At 41.6% G+C, this 19,103-nt stretch overlaps 1 protein-coding gene across 2 annotated transcripts in view; it reads left to right on the forward strand.

Moving 5' to 3' along the window:
• frmpd1b (FERM and PDZ domain containing 1b) overlaps positions 1–19,103 on the forward strand; it is a 42,859-nt gene that overhangs the window by 6,160 nt on the left and 17,596 nt on the right. For both annotated transcript variants that reach the window (XM_072662945.1, XM_072662944.1), the window contains exons 2-4: positions 5,045–5,185; positions 16,773–16,880; positions 18,880–19,043. In XM_072662945.1, coding sequence (XP_072519046.1) covers positions 16,777–16,880; positions 18,880–19,043 — 268 coding nt within the window. In that variant the 5' untranslated portion in view covers positions 5,045–5,185; positions 16,773–16,776. The remainder of the gene's footprint in view (positions 1–5,044; positions 5,186–16,772; positions 16,881–18,879; positions 19,044–19,103) is intronic.

The raw sequence follows: 19,103 nt of genomic DNA on the forward strand, positions 1-19,103 counted from the left end.
TCTCTAGGGAAGGCTTTCTACTTGATTGTGGAGCATTGCTGTGAGGATTTGATTGCATTCAGCGACAAGTGCGTTAGTACTAGTCAGTCAGGATGCTGGATTATCAGCTCTCCACCTGATTCTCAACTTACTCCAAAAGTATTGGATGGAGCAGCAGCATCAATCCAGGGAATACAGGCCCACTGCTCCACAGCTCAATGCTGGGGAGCTTGATACTCCTCCAGACCAGGCCTTGCGTTAGGCATGGTGCTAACAGGTTCATGTTCATCTGCTCCAGAGGGTCCTATTCTATTGGCAATACTTCTCTACAGGGACTAGACAAGCTTTTTGTGTGTGCATTTTCACATCTGGGTCAGCAAAGGGGTCAACTTAAAAACCTGAATGTCTTCATTTGAAGGGGTGTCCACAAACATTTGGACAGAGTCCCACCTGCCCGTTACGATATACCTACATGCACCTGGTCAAACTGCTTTCCACCGCAACTGTTTTTTTCCACAGCCTAAAAATGCCCAAATATGAATGTAAATACACACACATCAGTTACACATGGTTTTGTTATCAGGGAACCAAGTGAACCAAATATTCTGAAAGAAAAGCACAGAATTTCAAAACAATATTAATAAAATAAATTACACATAGTTAGAGCTCTGTAGGACACACCAGGAAGACTAAAACAGTAGATTTCTATCTGAAATAGTATTTTTTACTATTTTGATCTGAAATAGTAGATTATTAAATAGCAATTGACTTTTTTTTTACATTTAAATATTAGTTTATAAAATTAATATTAAACAAATTATGTAAAAAATGCTAAAAGTAAAACTTTATTTTGCTATGTACTATTTTACTAAAACATATTTGAGTTGAAATGTAAGAGATTATTTGGCACTATAGGCTTTGAGGGATATTTATGAGTTTTGGTAAATGTTTACGTTTTAATGCTTATTAACTTAGTTGCATGGCTTTAGAGGTATTTAACTCCCACCCACACCCTGAAACTTGTGATAATATTAATATGCTTGATTTTATTATAATGTCCATGTAGTTGTTGAGACATTTGGACATTGGACATTTTTCTGCAAGTTGTTTGGTGTAAGACCGGCATTGGGACTATACTTGAAGCCCCCAGGCCACAACATCTTAACCATGGTGGACACCCCAGTATTCCCAGTGACCTCTTTTTTGTAAACCAAGATATAATCACCCTAATATTGCATAATGTTATATATGAAGTATGTTTGTTTGTTTTTGGCCATAATGTCTACCCTTTAGAAGCCCTACGCAAAGCCTGAGGAAACATAATTTAGTAAAGCATCAAAGCACAGGCAGGAAATGTTTAACTTGACAGTCAATGCAGTAGTGATTTTCTTTTGTTTCCAGCAGTGGTTGTGTTCGTGTTCATCTGTGCACGGATATGAGTGTGGTCAGAGAAGTCATCATGTCAGAAAGCACAGCTGCACTTGGTATGACCTGCTGTTTGTTTCTGAACATTTACAGCGTATTGATGGCGGCTAACGCCGACCTGCTTCGACCCCAGCACGGAGCGAGAGAGCGAGAGGGAATTGAAACATGGCGGCCACTGCCTGCCATCGATTCCACTCATACTGTCTTACGGATTAAAGACAGGGTGACGCATCCCACTCATAGACACGGATTGCTATTGATTGCCATTAAAGGCACGTTTGTGTCTAAACTGTACGGTGATTATGTAGACACTTGTATCCATTGATTTACCATGGTTACAGTACGGTTGCTAGCCATAGCTCGTTTCATGAGCTTCTTGGTTGGGCCAAGCTGGTCCCATGGTAGTCAGAGGCTCCAAACTACAACTTTAAGGATTGCTTTTATGAAAGCATATCATTTATTAGTAGTTATTACCCCGGTAACAGCTTTTACAGCACTAAAATTATATAAGCTAAAATTAGCCCTTTTTACTGTGGTGTGAGTGTCTCGACCAATCAGAGTCCGAGATGACCGTTTCTGTGGGAGTTTTGATTTATTTAAAGTTCATTCATTTTAAGTTCACATGTCATATTAATGATTTTCCACCGTGTTGCAAGGTACAGTGCTGTTTCTGCATGCATATTTTAAATGTTTCAGATCATCCAATTTTTTAACATAAGATAAAGGCAATACAAGTAAACACCAAATGCAGCTTTTTATAATCAAATAAATAATTTAAAAAGGCAATTTTTTATTAAAAACATGTATCGCCCATGGGGTAGGGGGGTTGGGGTGAGTAATAGCCTGCCTAAACCTAAGAACTGGAGCAAGTGAGATCTGTATTTCTTTAGATGTTCTTTTGGGGTTTTGTGACCTCCTGGTTCTGGATAAGTTGTTGATGTGCTCTTGGTGAAAGGTCTTGGTTGGGAGGTCTTTGGAAAGGTTCACCACAGTTCCAAGTTTTCTCTGTTTGTGAATAACAGATGCCACAACGATGTCTCTAACTCTTTCCAGCCTAGATTTCAATGACTTTAATGAATCTCTTTAGAACATGGCATCAGGTTCTACTTTTTGAGACCTTCTGGCCTGCTTCACATCGCCAAACAGGTTATACACAGTCTGGCAGTAATCGTGTCTGGGTATGGCTGGTGAAATTCAACCCAATTGCTTTTTCATGTAGGTGATCTAGGTTTTAAATAGATCTTGCATGCATTTCTGGACAAGCTGAGATATACAGAATTGTAACTAAAAGTGAAAGACGTATATGGACTGACATGGATCTTGCGGGAATTGTCCTGTCCACTTTACCAAAGTTACTTAGTGCAGTTAGCAGCAGTGCAGAACCAGAAGTAGTAATGATAGACTAGGAATGTCCCAAGCAAGGTTTTTTTGCTCCACGATCCGACCCAAGCACCATAATGCTGACTGTTGCCTGATTTCGATCCAATTTCTATAATGAATGCAGCCCCACAAGACTGAATGAGCTATGATTTTGCTTTTCTGTAGCGTCGGAGCTTAAGCCTCCATCTCTCGGTTCTGCCAGGATAGTTGAAATGTACACAATGTAACTGCTGCACTGTTTAAGGTGGAACGGAGAGTTAGAATTAGAAGCCAAATTCCGCCTCGTTTTGGCTGCTAACTGGTAATGTCACCTCACTCATCAGGTAAAATAAGGCTCTCTGTCTAGGGTTGTTTTCAGAAAAATGAGGTCCTTACTGGAGCAGCTGATAATAATTTCTGTTAATGGTGCCTAGTAGACACCAAATGGTCTGATGCTACAACAAAACTAAGGAGACGATTAGTTTCCTATTAAAACTCCAGTGGATCGGATCAGGACATCCCTAATAGAGACGCTGTTCTGCTAATTGCATATTACAGGGAAGCCTCACAAGGAGTTTGAAGATACTATTGTAAGATAAATGTGTCACATTATGCTGCTTTACCAGCAATGTATTTGTGTGTGTGTGTCACATTACAAGATTTTGTTCATATTGTGCAGCTACATATGATCGTATCATAATTATAAGAGGTTTGTTGACCTCATAGTTGTTGCATGCTCTTACTATCAACCACAGTAGTTGTTAAAAAAAAAACAACACTGTAAGAGCTTTATCTGTATTTTTAGAAAGCACAGCTGTTTAACGGACCTGGGGGCGGGGACAGAGTACAGCCGTGTGAGATCAGTGGGTGCGCCATTTGTTTGCTTATTTGTGTTTCCTTTGCCATTGACCAGTTGCTGATGAATGCTCCGCGCCACAGAGGTTTTGCTGTACTGCGGACATCGCCTGCTGTACTTTGCACCGCTCAGCTCTTTCTCTCACTCCTTGCTCTCCTTAGCCTTGCTTTTTCACACCTTACCCACCCATCCTGCCCTCTTCTGACACCTTTCCCACCCTGCTTCCTCAGGACCTGTGCTGCTTCCACTGTTCTCTTTCTCCATCATTCTCTCTCAATTGCACACTTTCCCTTTTCCTTGTTGTCGGCTTACCTTTTAATCCTTACTAAATGCTGTTTGTCCCTCTTCCTCCATCAATACCACCTTCTTTTTCTCTCTTATGCAGCAGTCTTTGTTCTGGGCTCTCATGTTCTCCCCACTTTATGCACACAAAAAAAGAACATATTCTTTATTAAATATCATTTTTAATATTATATGTGTTTCTTCCTAATGGCTATAGTAGAACTGGTTTCTTTAAATGCATCTGTACACCCCTTTTAACACCTCACTCCTCCTCCTCTGGGGTTTTTTCACCAATGAAGGCTGGGACGGCGGGAGCCTTGGTGCAATTCAGTGGCTGCAATAACGGAATTCATTATTCATACGCCCTGCAGTCTGCACGAGAGTTACAGTTAGCCTAGATTAAAAAGAGGGGAGGGACTCCGGAGCAGGCTGCACGAGGACGACATGGTGGAGAGAGCAGGGTCTCTGAGCTCTGCTCTGGGAAGGGCCTTGAACCACAAAAGTGCTTAAAAAAACAAGCTCCATAAGAAAACCAGATACAAGCCCCTATGGCAGATCAGTGCAGGAGGAGCATGAGAAAATATGGCAAGGTTTCTGGAAGGATCTTGGGAGTGAGGGGACTATGCACAGCTGCTCTATACATTGCAAGTGGTTCAGATGTCCTAAAAATATCATTATATAACCGTACATGTAGAGTTAAGAATGTTTGCTTGTTTGTTTTTATTCCTGCTGACGTTTTGCAGAAGAAGGAAGCCTCCAGAAAGAGCTCCATGCAGGGGTTCCTAGGACAAGACGGGGCCTGGAGGAGGAGCTACACATCTAGGTCACAGAGTGTAAACATTACTATTGATGTGCAGAGTGTTAAAAGAACGCTGCGTGACCACACTCCTAAAAGCAGTAGTCTTTGGTTTCTAGTAGACTAGTAGAAGCTTTCCAAGGAATGAGTAGAGCCTTCACATCAGGTCTTTTGAAAGCCTGGTCGGAACGGTATGAACTTGTGTTACATCAGCTTTTCATCACAGCTAGTGACCGGGCTTTTTTAATTTTTATATATATATTTTTTTTTTATGCAGTGTGCAGTGGCCCTGTGTATTTTCTAGTCAGGCGTACTTGGTTTAAGATTATTTCTTCTCCGCCTTGCAGATCTCTTCTCTGGTTGGTCCTGATGGTTAGAAGGGTCCGCCTCCGCTACTCCTCAGCAAACCCCTGTGTGAAGGATGTGAGCTCCAGTAAGATTGAGGAATTTCTGTGTTTTGAAGCTGTTAAGGCACAAATCACTCCCAGGTAAGTGTTATTGTGTGTGTTTCAAGATAGTTAACAGTAATACGTTGGACTCTTGAATTATTGGCCTGTCCGGACCAAAATGAAGAATAAAGATGATTTATAGACATTTAGTATGCGTTTATTAGGAAACTACTTGTGCTTTTGGGGTTTAAATTTCTCATCAGAATACAGAAAAACATAAAGCGACCAAAGTGACCGAGGTCTTACCTGAAGACAGGTAAAATGACTAACCCTGATTATCTTATTACAATGCCTCCTGTAATGGAATGGGCTATGAATAGTCAGATTTGATGTGTTGGAAGCAAAAAAAAAAGGGCAAGCATGAGGATCTGAGCCCCTTTCACATGGGCCAAATTGTGATGGCTGGACAACTGGGTCTGAACATGCCCAAAACCTCATACAGGTCTTGTGGGGAGTCCAGATTGCAGTAGTTAATGCCTTCCAAAAGTGGTCCAAGGAAAAACAACTGGTGAACTTTAAACACCATAGATCTGCTGGATCTGCTGCTTAAGAAAGTGCTGCTAGCGTCTTGATGCCAGATACCACAGGCCGCCTTCAGAGGTTGTATAAAGTCCATGCCTTGACAGGTCAGAGCTATTTTAGCAGAACAAGTTGTATAGACCATCTGTCTGAAAATCTGTCAGCAATTTAACTCTGCATGCCACTAAAACAGCTCACTTTGCGAAATCTTTGAAGGTGCCTCTTGGTATCTGGCAACAAGACGTTACAATCAGATCCTTTAAGTCCTGTGAGTTGCAAGGTGGAGCCATCAATGATGGGACATCCCACAGGTAAATGGTGCAAAAGTGCCTATGTAATATAAAAGTAAGCAGGACTTGTCAGACAAGACTTTTTCTTCATTGCTCAAAGGTCCAGTTCTCATGCTCATGTGTCCACTGTAGGTGCTTTCAGCGGTGGACAGGGGTTAGCATGGGCACTCTGAATGGTCTGTACGCAGCAGGATGCAATGCACTGTGTTGTGACACATTCCTTTCGTAATAATCTGTAATTGATGTGGCAAAAATGCCTCTGTCCATTCAGACCAGATGGTGTAACCCTTTATTGCCCTCACACATTGATAACCATTGGGTTTGTCCCTCTTCGGACCATCGTCAGTACTCGCCACTGCTGACTGGTAGCAGCCCACAAGCCTTGCTGTTTCAGAGTCAAAGTCTTCTGGTATCTCATAACCATTTAGTCCTTAGAAAATCATCACTAGGGTCTTCACAGATGGCCATTTCTTCACATCCAACACGTAGACTGTGAGAACTGAGAGACCGGTTGCAGCCTTGTTTTGGACAGTGCTTTGCATAAAAGCCACTTTTCTGCAGATGCTGCACTTACAGAGCCTTTTCTGATCTCTTTATTTGGAACCTGCTGTGGGGTAACACACTCTGCAGAGTCAGACCTTAAGGGAGACCGGACTGCCACTCTCAGTTTACAGCCTGAAATTCCTTTATTTCTTTTTAGTTGTCAGAAAAGTTCCAGTGAAACTGAGTGAAGAGTAAAGTGCGCTATAGTCCTGATACATTCGGCTCTTCTAACAAAGACGCATTTAGGTGAGTTACAGGCTTTTTTATGCCATATGGGTCAGCTGCATTCTGCACCAGTCAAGCTATCAGTCATTGTGATTTGAGGTGCTGCTCAATCCACTGACACACTCGGTTATAATTGAGTCCAGAATGTGTGTTAAATGTGTCCCGAACATTCTGATAGTTATTGGTTTGAGAAATACAGTGCCAGTATGAAGATGATATCTGTGCTAAGGTGGAAGGAAGCAGAGCCAGATGATGCTGCGTTCTCATGGGACAGAGCTATGCAGCTATGCAGTATAGCTTAGCAGGTATAGAGTTTCTGTAAGCTGCAGTAAGAGGAAAACGAATGTGACACTGGTGCATTTTTCTTTCTTCCCAAGAATAAAGTTATGTGTTTTTGATATTCAGTAACATACAATAATAACAAAGAATGATCTGATACACTCTGAGCTGAAGTCAGGTCTGACCACCTGTCTGTTATGTTAGAAATCCTGCAAAACATGCATTTTTAATCAATAATACATGACACCATACAATGGCAATGTTAATATGGGCTCTATTTGAATGTTTTAGTTCTGTATAGGCCAGAATAATAATCAGTGTAGTAATAGCATTCTCCTAAAGTACAATACAAAAGTTAAGCTGAAAAGAAACACACTTTCTCTAATGCCAGTGTGACCAGCTGGCCAAAGTTTGGTTCTCAAAGACAATTGAATTGGCCTGCTAGCAAGTTATCTTTCCTACTAAATAACCTTTTTTATTATAGTAAAGTATGAAATACAGTATAGTGTAACTTTTTTTAGTGTAAATTTTATTTGTAAATTGTGTAGCCCACCACGCACATTGTGCCTCAAAGAAAAAAAGAATGAGTTGCACTGAAGCTAAATGGCTTCATAAATTGTAAATAATTAAATTGAATATTAGCAAGGAGACATTGATCCAGTAAGCAACTGGATCTAAATATACATACAAATATGTGTATATGGGCAGCTGCAGTTGTTAAATTATGCAGTGAGATTTTGTTTAATAAATAAATGCAAATGTAATGTCAAAAGAGGCAACAGGGTCATGGTCACCTCAGGCTCACTCATGTGATCCATGGCAGCCCCATCTTACAAGGCTTTTAAGCATGTGCTGCTAACATCTTAGTGCCAGATACCACAGGACACCTCCAGAGGTCTTGTGAAGGCTGTGCCTCAAATGGTCAGATCTGTGGTGCCACTTAGGGGGCTTACTTAAATTAGGCTTTTTTAGTTGTATTTTATTTTTTGTAAATAAAACATCACTAAATTATTCCTTAATCAGTTTTTATCATGTTTTAGCATAATACTTTGGGATTTGGGGATACAGTATGATTAATAAAGTAATGACCGAGCTACACGACGAAGAGAACATGCAGCACTAATACCGTCATTTGTTCAGTGTGTGGATAGTTGGGTCCTAAAATTGAGTTTCTTGGGGCGTGGACTGCTGAGTGAATACTGTATCATCCGGTTTTCCAGTCAGGAAAAACAAATGATCAGATGTCCTGGAAATATTAATAAAATCCTGGAAAGGCTTAAAGCCATTAAGCCACCGAGATTGCATATTTTTAGCCACTAATGACATTCAGCTTGAGCGTCCATTCAAACCTGCAGTGTCACATGTGAACAGATGTGTGAGGCCTACAGCAGTCCAGCTTCTAGCTGTGTGTAACATTCACTGCTAGTATTTGAATAGAACTGGGCTTGTGTGTCTGTTTTGATTGGTCAGTTGAGGATGACCACAGCCATGCAGCACTTTAGGCATAGGATGACCTTTCACGAGCCACAGCTGTTATGTATGTCAGTAGGCTAATTGAAATCGTCCTGGAGAAAAGACTACTAAAAGAAGGGGGACGGGGAATGGGTAATGGGTAATGGAACTTTAGCTTTGATTCTAACAGATGAGAGGGCTGTAGCAGTGAAGCAGGGCAGGTAAAGTAAGTGTGTGTGTGTGTGTGTGTGTGTGTGTGTGTGTGTGTGTGTGTGTGTGTGTGTGTGTGTGTGTGCGCGTGTGTGTGTCGTTGCCGTGACTGCAGCAGAAACGGAGAGAGCTCATGTATTAATGGATGAAGTATTTGGAGCTGTACCTTTAAAATGTCACCTCAGACAACTTAATGAGTCCGCAAGGACACTGGAGCATCTACTGACTCAGCAACACGCATACAAACACACACACACTTGACATGCACACTCTCACAGGTTCTCAGGAATGCGGAGCACACACTCAAATGCAGATGTGCAACAAAGCACAAGACCTCAAGAATGGTACAAGAAATGCAGGGACATAAAGGGATACAATGCTGTGCTGTAGTCTAAAGTCGCCAAAACCTTCTGTACATCTGGAGAACAATCTTGCAGTGTGACCAGCAAGCTGATTGGCTCTTTTAGTTAAAGGTTGAGACTTTATCCTTTACAATTTAACTAATGCAGTGTTTAGGGTTACGAGAACTCTCATTCATATTTCAACGAGTGTCCCGCGTCCTCGTTTTTTAACGCCTCTGGTAACGCACATGGTAAAAGCCTGCACGTCTGTACAGTTATATGTATGCCAGCAGATACCACATAACCCTGGTGAGAAAGGTTAAATCTTGTGACTAGACTCTCTTAAGTACTCTAAAGCCAAATATAACCCACCAAAGAACTAATAAACCTAGTAAGAAAAGCATGTGTTCATTAGAAGGGCTGTCCACAAACATTTGGACATAGTATTTGTTTTCATACACTGAGTGATCTAATGTTGTTATTTAACCTGTTAGACCCTGTATTTAAGCCTACACTCCAGTTCCTTACCCTTATATCTACATTACTGTCATAATTAATATCAATTTCAATTTCATCAATTTCAATTTCATCCAGAATAGACCCTTGTGGGACTCCCAATAGTAGCAACCTTTATTTTGTCTTTCTTTTTGTCCTTGTGTAATAGATTACCGTGTGTTACACAGTGTCATAAACTGGTGTAGTGTGAGGTAATTTGGGCATGCAGTTTGCATGATGCTTATTAATATTTATGTATGAGCTTTGATTGTCTATTAGCTACAAGCTATCTGTTACGGCTACATTGCTTAATCAAACATTATACACATGCATATTTTTTTAATGGCATGGCATTTTCAGCTGTATATGGGGCAGTAATCTCTCTCTCTTACACCCTTGCTCTCTGACACACACAAACACACACGTGAATTCCTTCATCACGAAGTAGGATAGCAATCAGGCAGTGAGTGAGTGAGCGAGTGAGTGACAGCAGCTGCCTGTCTCAGATCCGCTCTATCCGGATCAATCTGGATCAGCATGGGTGACGAAGTGGCGCCCCATGGACTCTCCCAGGGAGTGCGGTTTAATCCTCTAAAACCCACCATGCGCACACACACATACTGTATACACACACACACTCCTCATACTCCATTTAATAGGTTTGAACCCCACCTAACGTTTGTGCATGTGTGTGAGTTTGTGATGTCTGTGGCTGTACATGTACTAAGGCAATGAGAGGAAAAGTATGGGTATGCAAAATCAAGGGAGAAGTGTGTGTGTGTGTGTGTGTGTGTGTGTGTGTGTGTGTGTGTGTGTGTGTGTGTGTGTGTGTGTGTGTGTGTGTGTGTGTGTGTGTGCGCGCGCGCGAGAGTGAGTGTGAGGGAGTTGATGTGTACATGAACAATGTGTGTTATTTCTTTCCAGGCTGTTTCAGAGATGTAGTGCAGTGTGTATGTAAGCGCCTCAGCAGTGGCTGAATTGCAGAGGGATTTGAGCGAGGCTCAGCAGCTACTGTTTAGGGTTATGTGTTCTGATTACAGACTGAAATAATCAAGGTTATCAAAACTGCAGCAAAAGCTTCAAGTGTTAGCTGCATAATCCCTGCAGACATTTAGCAGGTTGTTTAAAATGCTTCAGCTCTCTTTTTAAAAAGAAGAATAATTTATTATTATTATTATTATTATTATTTTATTATTATTATAGTATTAACAACTACTACTACTACTACTACTACTACTAATAATAATAATAATAATAATAATGGATATTCTGCTATTAGAACTATTCAACTTTATTGTTTTTGTTCATAGTATTAGTAGTAATAATAATATTATTGGTAGTAATATTATTATTATTATTATGGTTGTTGGTAACAATTAGTAGTATTAGTAGTATTAGTAGTAGTGGTGGTAATACTAATACTAATAATCGGTAACTATTCCACTTCATTGTTATTATTAGTATTGTTGTTGTTGGTAGTTGTAGTAGTTTATTTTTTAGTAGTAGTAGTATTTTCTTAATTTGTTTTATTATTATGTTTTTTTATTAATTATTATAAGTTTATGTATGTATTATTACTTATTATAAGTTTGTGTTTGTTGTTGTTATTATTATTATTATTATTATTATTATACTTTGAAACACTGCTTTAATAGTACATATCAGAAGCTTTGTAGGTACTTAACATACCTTTTATCTTTTCCTTCATTCATAAAAGATAACCTGTCTGTTTATTTATAAATATATATGAAGTTCACCTTAGTCCCAAACACCTTCACACCCAGAGCTGCCTCATAGATACAGGATGCACAACTACAGTAGCAGCAGCAGAATCAACCGTTACATAAGCACTCCAAACCCACAGCTTTAGAACAAATCTAGACAAGGCCAGAATCAGCAGGACCGAGGAGGAGGAAATTGTTGAGAATAGAGGAAGGCTTTGAGCTAGGCTTTATAGGAGAGGAGTGTAGAGTAGACTCTGAGGGATTGTGGAGGGTTGCAGAGTTTAGGAAGTTCTGTCTCGTGAGAAGCTCTAATGCTGGAAGATCTACAGAACAGTCTGTTCAGTCTGACACTTAAAAATGAAGTTTCTGTTAGCCGCCATGACACTGACCAAACACCAGAGGAAGAAGCTGTGCTTTTCTTTCTCTCTCTCTCTCTCTCTCTCTCTCTCTCTCTCTCTCTCTCGCTCTCTCTCTCTCTCGCTCTCTCTCTCTCTCTCTCTCAAAACCATGAATGAGCTCTTTCTTTCTGCCTCTCTGCTGCTGCTGCTGTCTGTGTCTCTGTCTGTCTGTGCTGCTGTTTGCTAGAGGTTTGGACACATCTCTCTCTTAAGTTGTCATTTTCTCTTTTCTTCTATTCCTTTCATTTATTTCTGTCATACTCGCTCTCCCCCTTCTATCTCGCTCTCACTCTCTCTCCCTCTCTCTCTCTCTCTCTCTCTCTCTCTTTCAAGATGTAAGATTCCAGGAAGCTTTATTGCCAAAGAATTACAAAAAATAGCAATAATGCAAATAAAGACTCTGGTTCTACAAAAGGATATATATAATATGTACATATACTTAATATACAAACTAATATCTATACACACACCATACTTTACTAATAATTAAACAGAAAGAAAAAGTTACAACTTGTGTAGTGTTAGATCAGAGTGTCAGACGATATACAAGGGCCTGTGTGAGGGATGGCCAGGTTGGATGGGCTTTATTGTTTTAGGCACTAATTTAATGTTATTTAAACCCAAGATACTGGCATTTTTAAACAAGTTTGTTTGTTTTTTTTTTGTTTTTGTTTTTTGGCATACCAACAACAGTATGCCTTCAGTTTTTACCAGCACATGACTTAGTCTATGGAATTGATGGCAACTGTTCTACAAATATAAAGACACATGGACTCCACTGGAGACAAAAGTCTTGTCGGAGAACTAAAAGAAGTAAAAGACTTCTGCACTTAGTGATCCTTTGGACATCAGGGGAAAGGGGGCTCTGGTCCGATCAGGTTTCAGTGCTTGATGCCCCATCCAAGTTTTTCTTTAAGCCTAAAAGCAGGAATGGCCAGAGCAGTTTATTCACTCTGTGTGTTCTCAGCCCTTTAGAGATCAGAAAATGGGCTGCACTGTTCCAGGCTGAACTGTACACAAGTGAACAGGGACAATGGAGAACTGGTCACTGGTTTTTATGCAAGGTTGCCAAGGGTCTCTGAATGCTCCCGTGCATAACTGGAAAGACCTCTAGATGAGGAGGAGCTCTGTGCTGCCTTGGGCATGGAAGGTGAAACAACCCCTGGTATTGATGACCTTCCAGTGAAGTGTTACAGGAGCTTTTTGATTGAGGTGGCACAGATCTGTTGGGCATGCTCAATGAGAGTCTGGCTGTTGGTTCCATGCCCTTGAGCTACAGGAAGGCTGTCCTCACCCTGATACTTAAGAATGGCACTTACAGGGCACTTTAAGAACTGCAGCTTGGTGAGTCTCCTGAGTGCAGATCTTAACGTAGTCTGACCTCGAGTCGACCCAACGATCAAGTGTACTATAAGCTAAATGGCTCCCATAGTTAGTGCCATCTCTGCTATTGCTCCATGTGAAACTGCACAGAATTATGCACTATTCCGGGACACAGATAAGGTCTTCTTCCTGTATTTACTTTCCTGCTCCCGCCCCAGGCAGATCTGACCAATAAGCAGAGAGAACGTTCTCACATGGCTTGTTGCGATTAATTTTAGTGCACTTCAATTTTTTCCCCTGTCTAGTCCCAAGCCCATTTGTCTAACCTTTTAGGCCATGGCTGCCCCCAGAAGTTAGAACTTTGGTAGCAGCAGGTCAACCTTGTGCCTACCGTTTCTAAAATGCAAAAAATTCTGAATTCAGTGTGGAGAGAGGTGGCCAGCACCATCCTATGCAAAGTTAATGGACTGGGACTGGATAATGACCTGTTTCTAATGGATTTCAAGCAATTGCACCGAAGTGGATCACTCACTTTCCACCGCATACCGCTGGATAAAACTACCGTGCTTCACTGGTTGCTGAATTAAAAGAGACCGGTTGCCCTTTGTTTAAAAGAGGCTTGTCTGGATGTGTAGGATGGTGTTGTACCAGACCAACAAAAGCGGGATCCACTCTTCTTTTTTTAATACACTTGATTTCGGAGGAAGCAGTAAATGAGCAGGTGTCCCAATACTTTTGTCCATATGGTGTATGATAATCACCATAATCACCATTTTTCTTTCTCTCTCTCTCTCTCTCTCTCTCTCTTTCTTTCTCACCCTGTGTGTGTGTGTGTGTGTGTGTGTGTGTGTGTGTGTGTGTGTGTGTGTGTGTGTGTGTGTGTGTGTGTGCGCGTGTGTGTGTGCGCGTGTGTGTGTATAGGGTGATTGAGTGCAGCTCTATAGATGGAGTATAATCTTATCGATTAGTCAGTACGTCCATTCATCATATTTAATCTGACTGATCGTTGCTCTACACCTTAAGCAACATCCACCCTGGCCTAAATACACAGGGCAAGGGTTAAAGAGGTACACACTTACAAACACACACACACACACACACACACACACACACACACACATTGACAGTGGCTGTGTAGTTGCGGTTTGCAGGAATGCTGAGCACATTTATCTGTGATGTGATTGAAGCTGTAACAACCCCCTTGTGTCTCTACTCACTGCTGAGAGTGCCTTATCATAGGTGTGTGTGTGTGTGTGTGTGTGTGTGTGTGTGTGTGTGTGTGTGTGTGTGTGTGTGTGTGTGTGTGTGTGTGTGTGTGTGTGTGGCCTAAGTCTCTATTCTTACTGCTGCGACACTACTGGCAGCCATGTGTGTGAGAAAATCTGAAACAGTGTGTCAGCATGAAAGTGTGTCATCATGCATGTATGTCACAGTGGGTTGAACGTGTGTGTGTGTGTGTGTGTGTGTGTGTTTTTCCTCTGAGCGCTGTGCGTGTGTGTGTCCGTTCATGTCTGCAGTGATGTGTGTTGTCCTCTAAATGCCATGTCTTGTTTGATCACATGACTTTAACATTGCTATTTCCATTTATATGAGAGAAGGAGGGAATTTGAATATGAATATGACTGTAAGAGGCTGGATGTGTTGTATTGTGCATAGGGTCATGTAAAATAGGACGCTCCATTAAAGCCTTTACCACTAAGGCTGACCGGGGGTCACAAGTTCAACAAGCCATGCTGCTTTGCCATCAGTGTCCGCTCTCTCATCGCTCAGCTTTTAAATGTTTTTTAATGAATAATATTTTTTCAATAAATAATATGTATTTTCTACCCAATTTGGAAAGCAAGTTAGAGTCCCCATTTATGTGAACTCACCCTATCACTTGCAGTGCCCCCAACACTAGGAGGGTGAAGACTAGCACTTGTAAAGCCACATGTAAAGCCAGCCACTGCCTCTTTTTCGAACTGCTGGGTAGACTCCATGTGCTAGGAAGCCAGAATACTCAGAGGAAAGTTCTGCTCCCCAGCTTCAATACAACAGCGAACACGCACCTGTTCTGACCAACATCACACTGAGAGTGATGTGGGGAATAAGTGCTGTCAACCCACCCATGAGAGAGCCAAGTGATGTTGGCCAGCACAGGCGTGTGTTAGCTGGTGCAGTGGAGCTTTCGTCTAAGCCTGTTGCTGCCTGGCGATACTACCTTGGCGGCAGTTCGAAAATAGGTGGTGGCTGGCTTTGCATGTCTTAGAGGAGAGATGTACAGAGTCCTTACCCTCCTAGTGTTGGGGACATAGTGCTAGCGGTCGGCATGAACCGGTGGGTTAATTGTCAGTACCAGATTGAGAGAAGAGGGGGGGAAATTTGACAAAGTTTAGGGAATATAACTAAACACCCTGAAAAAAACACCCTGTCTTATTTAATAATCTGTAAAATGTAATTAATGTAAATGTAATTTTCTTGTGAGAAAAAAAGTTAGACGGTCCCCACATGAGCCTGTCTTATTTAAATCTCCGGCATTTAGTTTGCTCTTGATTATTGAGCTCTCTGAGGCCTTCAGAAAAAAAGTTGTAGAAGAGTGAGTCTTGGCAGGGATTTGAAAAGATCTCAGAACAATTAAAAATCTGCCGTTCCTCTGTCCGCTAAATAATAGCAACTTCCAACATGGCCAGGTCACGCCGTCCTAGCAAGTTTAGTCCAGGAGTGGATCACAAAATGCATACGAAAGTCTAAATCCTAAACTGTCATCACAGGATCTACAAGTAGCTCTTGCAACAGAAAGAGTCTACACTAGTTTGATTTTCATGGGAGGTGTGCAAGGAGGAAACCCTTGCTGCCCAAAAAGAAAAAACATCACGACTGAGGTTTACCAGAGAACATCTAGACAGGTGAGATAAGAAGAACAATGAATGATAGAATGAGCAAGAGTAATTTTTAAAAGTAATTAAGTTTCAAGCTCTCCACATTTAGTGAACAGTTCTACTGACAGCATCAGGAATAATAATGAGCATTTGGAGGCGGGGCTTAGTGAGGCACGGGCAGGGTAGAAAGCAGCGAATCGGAGGCTTTCTGCCTCACTTTGTCCTTGCGGCAACTGATCTAGGCGCCAGCATTCAGATTGTCACTGTCCACGGCTACGTAATGGAAAGAAAACCTTCATTATTTCATTATCAATCGAGGCGGACGCAGCAGAATTGAATTTTCAACCTCTAGGGGGCGCACTAGCCAGGTTTGGAATGGCAAAAATGCTATTTTCAGCTTAAGATGGCTATTTTGGACAAGTCGCTTGTTTTAACCAGTTGCTACAAGACGCATGTGTGAAAATATTTGTAGATTAAAAAAAAACTTGATGTTTGATGTTTATGTATCTTCTCTGATATGGTTTTAATTAATAAAAATAATTGTATTTTGTACTTTTGAGGACAATATGGATTCATTTGAGAAACTGGTTTATCACTGTGTACCTCAAACCAGTGCAGAGTGGGAAGGGTGGAGCTGCATGTGGCAGGGAAGCACTGCAGATGCTGAGTTGAGCACTCTTCTGTAGGAGTGCCTGCTGTCTCTAAGAAGTGCAGTGGTGAAAAGAACAGATAACCTCAGCAAAAAAGACTGAACTGTCTGTGACCAAATGTTTTGTCAAGGTTTTTTTTTATTTTTAGGCAGTGGCTCAAAAGTAGCTTGATTATGATGTATGAAAGCATAGCAGCATCACCATTACACTGTGCAGTATGTTAATATCTTGTGTACTACCCTGCCAATATATCCAAATCACTAAGCACAATAAGCACTGTGTTTACTCACTCTCTCTCTTTCTCTCTTTCTCTCTCTAGTTAGATGGAGGAGAGGGAGAGGAGCAGAAGTCGTTCCCCGCGTAGGGTTCGTCGGGTGGAGCAGGTTGTGGGGAGATGGCTGCGCCGCTCACGAGACTCTCTCAGCAGGTAAAGTCCATACACAGACGTTAGCAATGTAGCAGCTTGTCGGATAAGATCACATGACTCAAATCGAACCCCTTAAAGGAGATATGAAGAGGGAAAGGTTATTTTACTTTGGAATAGGTGAATCATACAAGTAGATGGAAGTGACTGACCTGAACCTCGAGCGCTATTATGTCCTCTTTCAAAAGCAAAACCCGCGTAAGTAAAAGGGGTCAGTTCCAAAGCTACAACCCTGTTACGTAACGCTCTTGACTCAGGATGTCCGTACACCCACTAGCAAAAGCTTTTCAAGGCTGAACACTATGGCAATTTCAGGAAAATATTAAAGCGAGGCTACAAAAGCTAAGGACTAAAAGCTAACGCTCATCGACTGCTCTGAGAAGGGCGACCAGAGGAAGTGGACGCTAGGCTGAAAAGCTAACTCCAGCAGACACGACTGTCTCTGCAGCTAGCTAACAGAACACTGTACCGACTGGGCACTGAGTATGCTATGCTATGCTAGGTGGCTGCTGTGAGCTATCACAGTGTCGTAAACCAGCCAATCAAGTTTTGTAGACCAAATAGGGTTGTAAATAGGGTTGTAAAACTTAACTTGGGCATTTTTCACCCACATACATAATATTTAAACATAAAAAACCCACTGCTCACCAGGGCTGGGCGATATGGTAAAAATACTATATCACGATATTTAAAGACTTTATTCCCGATACACAGTATTTATCTCAATACATGTAATTACACACTAATTACACATTCTTGATATGCTTAGAAATAAACAAAATAACAACAAAATGATGATGAAATGTATCACGATACGGTAAAATATCGTTGAAAGGGGTAAAGTTTAAAGAACAGTCCTTTGTCTCAAGATTTTTAGCACATTCATACACACATGCACGTTTCACCAAGAACGTGAGCGCAGAAAGAAGAAAAACAAACCTGACTAATCTGGCATGAAGTTGACCCTGCCTGTGTAAACATAGCCATAGAGTACGGCTGTATTTACCTTTGCTCACTGTTTGCTGTTCTACAGTAACAGGTGCTCGTATTAATTTGTCAGATCTGCTCACAGCTTGGTGCGTTGGGTTTGTTTTAACCTCTTAACCAGTCACACAGCTTGCTGATTGCTTTGTACTTTGGTGCAAGAAGAACACACACTCTTTTAATGCCATACTGTACACCTTTAGGGGCAAATGCTCTTGTTTGGTGGGGGGGTGCTCCCTCATGCACCTTATTGTTATGTAACAACTCTGGTGAGGCTACACTACCTTCAAATTTGGCAGTCGTCAGGCTCCACAAGTGTGAATTACGTGAGAGTGTAATGGAAAGTACGCCGTGTGAGATTATATTAAGACATTACGATGCCTTCATCATTGAGTTGTGGACAAAAACTGGACAAAGTCAGACTTTAGTGACTAACATGTCCATGTGAGGCTTGTATGGGTAGCCCACCGGGGTGAGTGATGGAACAAGAAGGGGTTAAATGTGGGCACCGATTTGGTTGTACACTGCAGGGCCTAGATGAAACCCATGTGAGATTAAGGTGGGTTGTAACAATGAGGTCCATTTAGAAAGTTAAAACGCATGCCCACCTTGAACCTATTTGGCCCACGTTCCCCCCATTTGAGCCCTACATGAGCAGGTTGGCTGCGATGCCTTTAGACGTCATGTGAAGTCCATGTCTAGAATGTTCAGGTAGGGCTAGTTGTAGTATGTTGTATCGGCACAAGGGGGACCTACTTAATGTTAGGTATTAATGTTATGGCTGATCGATGCATAAACATATACATGTTATTCAGTACAAGCTAGGCTGCTTTGTGTAATGTAAGTATATGGATTGTTGTACATAGTAATTAATAATCAGTACCTAGAATGGTCACAGTCATGAAAGCCATTTAGTTTGCAACTTGAGTTCTGTACCTACCCTGCTGAAAAAAAAACAGCATGACTAGCTGTGTGTGTGTGTGTGTGATGCTATCTATACATCTGTTCTGTCTTATAGGGAGCGTATTCTAGGGGACAGGAAGTCGAGTCGCTCGGACGACGGCAGCCAACAGCATTTCCCAGTGAAGGAGATGGTGGAGGTGATCCGAGATGCTGTGCTGGATTCCCATGGCTTCACCCTCTCCACACAGCTCCCCCTGCTGGTCAGGGATGTCACTCCAGGTACATGTTAAATATTCTACCACCACACCACGTACATGTTCTCTTACGGTGTTTATGACA

Source organism: Salminus brasiliensis, chromosome 19 (assembly GCF_030463535.1).
Source record: "Salminus brasiliensis chromosome 19, fSalBra1.hap2, whole genome shotgun sequence".
Classification (NCBI taxonomy): domain Eukaryota; kingdom Metazoa; phylum Chordata; class Actinopteri; order Characiformes; family Bryconidae; genus Salminus; species Salminus brasiliensis.